Source organism: Diaphorina citri, unplaced genomic scaffold (genome assembly GCF_000475195.1).
Source record: "Diaphorina citri unplaced genomic scaffold, Diaci psyllid genome assembly version 1.1 scaffold787, whole genome shotgun sequence".
In the NCBI taxonomy this organism is placed as follows: Eukaryota; Metazoa; Arthropoda; class Insecta; order Hemiptera; family Psyllidae; genus Diaphorina; species Diaphorina citri.
The window spans coordinates 70,756-77,424 of record NW_007378220.1 but is presented as its reverse complement, the minus strand read 5'-3'; the positions used below and the strand labels follow the sequence as shown (position 1 = coordinate 77,424).

Genomic DNA, 6,669 nt, shown 5'->3' with positions numbered 1-6,669 from the left:
TCAAACATTATTAATAGATCTATACATATGGTGCAACATTCCAGATGTGACTCACGGGTAAGTCAATGTATAGCCGTATTTTATTATGTAACTTTTTTGAGTCATCATAGGAAATTTCTCTTTGGACTAGTTTGAACATAATGGCGCCACCAGACCCGCTGCCAGTCCAAAGAGGAATTTCGTATGATGACTCCAAAAAAGTCATATAACAAATACGGGTAGGTATCTATACAGGGTGTCTAAAATGTAAGTTACCAGACATGAGTGGGTAGTTTTTGTACGAACACAGGATCGCTTCTTAAAGGGGAGAATCAGCGATCGTGTTGTGGTTCACTTCCAGTGAAATTAAAGTGCTCTATCCACTGAGCTACTAACGCCTTGTAAATATTGGGTACACTAGTGAAGTATATCAACGGGTTACTTTCTCGTGTTCTCGTGTTGACCCAGCACCTAAATTGGCGTCTCTTCTCGCCCATCTGATGAGGGACATACTTCGGGAGACGAGATAGGCATGCTACGATACAGAGCACAAGTGTCTAATGTAACAGTTGTTTAATAAAAATAGCTCGGTAACTTTGTGAAGCTCTATATCAAAAGTGTAAAAATAATAACTTTGTCTACTTCAATTACTTGATATCAGTGACGTAGCGTGGTCTAACTCCAAGTGTAGGGCGGACACTAATTTCTATCACAACATCTATCTAATAAGAATACAATAATTATTTAAAGTCAATATTTAAGGGTAGGTATTTGAGTAGAATTTTTGAGTGTATGGCCGCCATACACGCCCTACATGGACGCTACGCCACTGCTTGATATACATATACCGAACCGGTATCACCTCATGGCATCTTCATGGGGTTTCAGTTTATGTGAAAACTTTCGGAGTTTCAATTAACATACACGATTACGGTTAAGTACATTATTACCATGAATAATTGACGATTTCTGTTTGATTTTTGTTTGTTTCCAGGGTGAGGCGGAGTTGGTTCTACAAGTAGTGCTTGGTTTCTGCGATATGATGGGCATTGTGTTTCTATATCAAGTTCGGAACACAGGCAGCTGGAAACAAATAGGACTTAGTATATCCCATGTAGTCATTGTACATAGCATAACATTGGCACTACTCTGTCTGTATATTCTTGCCTCTTATCTGATACCTAGTGCGAGATATAAGAGAAACTATTAAGCTTATACACTGGGCCAGGCTAGTCTAGGCTTGAAAAAAGATCGTTTTTTTTTAAGCTTTCAAAAAATTGTTGTGTTTTTTTAAAGATAACTTGAAATTTCACATTTCTAAATTCTAAACATTGTACCGATCAAGGAAATTTTTAGTTATATCGATTTATTTAAAGACTAATCTCCTCCTCCCTGTTACATACTTACTTTGTAAATAGTTAAATATTTTACTTCTGTTGTTATATTTTTTCCAATTTCTTTATCTTTTGGTGTAGGTTGTTTCTTTATTGTCATGTTAGTTCAGGGAACTAGAATAATACTTAATTTGCGATTATGTTCGCGGATTTCGCGATTATGTTCGCGGATTTAGCGATTTTGTTCGCGGATTTGGCGATTATGGTCGCGGATTTCGTGATTATGTTCGCGGATTTTGCGATTATGTTCGCGAATTTGGCAATTATGTTCGCGGATTCGCGTCCCGAATCGACATTTTGGATATTTGGCAAGCCTAAGTAAAGGTATTTACAACAGGCACTACCACGCTACCTAGTGGTTAAATCAATTCCCATATTTTCCTTTAAAAGAGGGGAAATGAGCTTCAGAAGAGGGGAAATCGGCTCAGTTTCCGGAAGAAAAATACAACTATACCTACCTAACTTACATTTACTAAAAAAAATGGCTGTTCAATGCCCTATGTCACTGAAGAGGCGAATAGAACTTCTTATTCGGAATTCAGAACTGATTGAAATAAAATGAAAATAAACGCAGACAGGAAGATAAACAAAAACACTGAGGGGAGTGTCCATGACACGCGCTGTGAAAACCATGATTAGAATAATCACTGAAATCTGAGATGATGCAAAAGCTGCTGGAAAACTTGAAAGAAAAGGCAAAAAGAGCTGAAAACTCCAAAGAAAATTAATTTTATCAAAGTTGAAGCTATAAATAGATGGAGGAAAGAATCAAAGGATTTTACCAATGCTAACCTCTCACCATCTCACCTAGAAATTAATGTAGAATTACAAACAAATAGGTAGGTAATTTTGTTATCTTTTTAATTTTAGCTAGGTATACCTACCCAGGTAACTACCCATTATCCAATTGATAGTGTAGCATTATTAAATTTTAATTAATTAAAAATTAATTAGCGTGATAGTCCTATTAGAAAACTCACTCTCTTTCTCTTTCACCCTCCATCTCTCTCTCTCTCTCTCTCTAAAGAGGGTAGGGGTGGGTACATAATACTGACCATACCTACACATTATTCAGGGTGTTGTTAGACAACATGAATGGATTTATTTTTCAAACTTCAGGTACCTAGTGGTTAAAATGTCGAGGGGTACCTATACCTAAAACAGGGTAGGTATACCTATACCACACAGTAGGTGTGACCGAAGCGTGGTCAAAGCCACAAGGAAACCTATGGAGAATACCTACCTACCTACCTAGTCACCCACCTACTTACCAAAGTAGGTACATATTATATCTAATATACATATCTATCTACAGTTGCCTACCTGTGGTCAGAGTAATAATTACACGTATCATCATCAGAGGACTTATTTGCATAAACAGGGTGTCTCACAAAACATTATTTGCATACGTAAGTGTTCAGGGTGTAGGAAAAATAGAATATGCTCTATGAACATAGGTTTAGCATGTAGGTATAGGTACAGAGAGTGACAAAAACCAGAATATAGATTTGGGAAGAATGGAGCAGTTGCAAATGGGTAAAAATTATAAAGAAATGGTCGATTCCTATGTAAAAAGTTGTGAAAAATCCAAATCTGAGGTCAGAAGGTCAGAACTCCGAAAAAATAACTGTAAAAGGTCGAAAATTCAATTTTTATTTTCTGTTCTAATGAAAGAGTTCAAATATGTGTGACGTCAGACTTTACGCAGTTGTCTTTTTCGTCCGTTAGGTAGCGCCACTATGCAAGCGCGCTAGCGGAGGAGCAGAAAGAACTGCGCAGAAACTTATGCGCACAAACACATTAATGCGATGCCTGCCAGGGAGCTTTGCTCGGGAAATTTGATGTGACGTCATCGCCTACGAGAGCGTATGCCGTGACGTCAAAGTTCACGATTTACCGGTAATTTTTAAATCGATTTATCTCGGGATCCATCTGCAGGCAATTTGTCTTGTTTCGTTTTGCCGAAATTTAATAAATTATGTCTTTCAGAGAACATTCATTTAAATTAGAGCTAAAGAAAACGTCATTTTTTTTATTTTTTTTTTTAATTCGTTGTTTTTAGCTGTTGGGAACATTTCGCTGCGGAAGTAATAAACAAGAGGGGGTGCTATAGTCTTCCCCCGCCCCTCCCTAATTCCCTATTTTCATATAAATTTCCCTAGTCACCCCTATTTTTTATGGGACAAAAATAAAATTGTGAAATGTATAGTAGGTATGTACAATTGTACATACTTACGTAGAAACTATGTAGAATCCTGAAATAAATACGAGTAGGTGGTAGAGAAATGCGAGAGAAACACACAAAGAGATGCAAGGACATGGAGGGAGAGGAAAAAATTGAAGAAGAGAGGTAGAAAGAGGAGAAAAAGTAGAAAATAAGCTCTTCCTGATTAATTTGTATATCAATGACACGACGGACTTGAAAAAATGAAAATGAAAGAGAGAAAATTAATACGAAAAAAAATAGGTAGAGAAAATCAAAAAAGAGAATTGAAGAAGAGAGACAGAGAGAAAAGGAAAAGAGGGAGGTAGAGATGGTGGGGAAAAAAAGAGGGAGGGAGAGAAGGAAAGAAAGAGGGAGAGAGAGAGAAATGTCATAAGCGTGTTTTCTTCTTTTCACTCATTTCTCTCCCCCTTCTTAAGTGTCTACTACTTATGGGAACTCTACTGGATACCCTCTTACAGGTGAGATTGACCGAACGAAGTGATGTCTACGTTTAACTCGAAACTTTTGCATTTGATTTGGATGTTTGAATATTTGTTCCGATATAACTCGCGATAGCCTGGTCTGATTTTGATGAAATTTTGAATCTAGGCACGTCGATCCTTGAATTTGGGTTCTCAGAACTGAGCGAATCTATTTTTGGTCTGCACAAAAATTTCCTTCCAATAGATGAGTCTTCCTGACCTTACTCAGGTTGGGTGAGGTTAATGTTAGTGGACAGGTAGCTTGTCACCGAGTGAAGGGTAATACTCCTGTCACTAAAGATGACCTTAGCAGTTATATTAATAATACAAAGTGCTTATTTATACTAATCGTAAGGACTGAAAATTCCCTTTACTCCAGCAGTAGGCTACTACTGTTATTGTAGTCAAATTCTCAAATTATATTGAGGATAAAATTCCATACCTCGGCTGTAATTGAACCCACGTCTTCCTGTCCACCGAGCGTCTTGACCACTACACCACCAAGGCAAGAATTTATACTGTGACGTATCTCTATCAAACAAAAGAGGAATCGTTCTCGGAACGGCTGGCTTTCTCCTATCCTGTCTTCCTTCTTTCTTCGATTTCGGGACGATAAGACCATAGCAGTTACAGTTCCCTTTGTCAAACCTCTTCAAAAAAAAATCTTTCCTCTGATCTGTTGGCATGAGACCTGTACCAAAAATTCACCCTTTTTTTTAGCCAACATCATTTTTTTTTTCTTTTTTTTACAGTTTCTGGAAGGAGAACAATTCAATAAGTCCATGGTGTCTCAATGGTCAGATTTTATCCTGGACAAGTGTCTACTACTTATGGGAACTCTACTGGATACCCTCTTACAGGTGAGATTGACCGAACGAAGTGATGTCTACGTTTGACTCGAAACTTTTGCATTTGGTTTGGATGTTTGAATATTTGTTCCGATATAACTCGCGATAGCCTGGTCGGAATTTTGATGAAATTTTGAATCTAGGCTTGAAAACAGGAAACCTATCCTGTCTTCCTTCTTTCTTCGATTTCGGGACGATAAGACCATAGCAGTTACAGTTCCCTTTGTCAAACCTCTTTAAAAAAAAAGTATGTAGGTACCTATACTTATTAAGATATTATGTACCTATCTATTCAATATTTAGATAGGTACACTCGCATCATCTTCTGGGGGTTCGATACTCGCTGAACCATAAATTTTTCCTTAATGACCTGGATCTGTGTCCATTAGAGAAAGAGGTAGAGAGAGGAAGAAAGAAAGAGAGAGAGAGAGAGAGAGAGAGAGAGAGAGAGAGAGAGAGAGACAGACAGACAGAGTGCATAATTTTTTGCTGTCCTGGATATCAAGAAAGATAAAAATAAAGGGATAAGTAGGTATCTCATATTTGAAAAGTAGATAGATAATAATGTGGACAGTATAGGTAAACAACCTGGAACAACAACAACAATAATAATAATTATAATGAATCTTCATCTTATAGTTACCTAAGAACCTAAGATATCTACATAGGTAGATACCTACCAAGATATCTCGTACCTATTTCCTCACTCCTCATAATTCATATCTTAAACTTGAAAATTTATGCGAGTATCAACACAATACAAAACCATACAATAATAATAATCATCATTGTAACTTCATATACTGTATGGTAGCTTATCTGTGAAACTTTCAGGGTGTGGGATCATTAAGAATTTTATTTCGCTTCATCTTGCTACAATCGTAGGTAGGTATTGGAAGATTTGGGAGCAAAAATTAATATAAATACCTAGGTAAGTATACCTGGTAATATACCTACCTACTGAATACAGCCATACTGTATGGTAGCTTATCTGTGAAACTTTCAGGGTGTGGGATCATTAAGAATTTTATTTCGCTTCATCTTGCTACAATCGTAGGTATTGTGAGATTTGGGAGCAAAAAATAATATAAATACCTAGGTAAGTACCTGGTAATATACCTACCTACTGAATACAGCCCTGGTGTTTACATGAGGCCATTAATAACTGGACTACCTCATATACCTAATCTAGTCATTAGAGACGTGTCTCTCAAGTTAGTGAGAACACCCTGTATAGAGTAGATATGTAAATAACTTTCTATTCCACATTCACATCACAATGGTAAGGTGGAAAAACTCCTTCTCCTTTTTCTCCTCCTTCTTCTCCTCTTCCTCCTCCTCTTCCCCCTCTTCCTCCCCCTTCTTCTTCTTCTCCTCCTCTTCCTTAGAAGCATGTGCATGACTTATGTAGTAATGTGCATGGTGATGGAAATTAGTGCCCTATAATACACGCCTTACACTTGACTTTAGACCACGCTTACGCCACTGAGTGAGAGGTAGAGAGAGAAAGAGGGAGAGGTAGAGAGTCACATCTCTGCATAATGCTGTCACTAAAAACCTTAGCAGTTACCTATTAGACATTACGCTGCCCCAAAAAATCTCCCACTCTGAATTTCGCAATTTCCACATAGGCTTTATGTAATCCACTTGGACAAACGGACATCACGTTTTGACCAGCCCTGTCTTTCTCTGGCATAGCAATAGGTTAGGTTTATACATTACATGTTATACGTTACATTCTACGACAAGAATTTCCTCCT

General features: G+C 37.5%; 1 protein-coding gene across 1 annotated transcript; it reads left to right on the top strand.

The window, feature by feature from the left end:
- The first annotated feature begins 22 nt into the window (after window positions 1–22).
- Window positions 23–1,322, top strand: LOC103512072 (GPI ethanolamine phosphate transferase 1-like). The gene is made up of 2 exons (XM_008476825.3): window positions 23–57; window positions 974–1,322. The coding sequence occupies exons 1-2, from the start codon at window positions 28–30 to the stop codon at window positions 1,187–1,189; spliced, it is 246 nt and encodes an 81-aa protein (XP_008475047.1). The 5' UTR covers window positions 23–27; the 3' UTR covers window positions 1,190–1,322.
- Window positions 1,323–6,669: the final 5,347 nt, after the last annotated feature.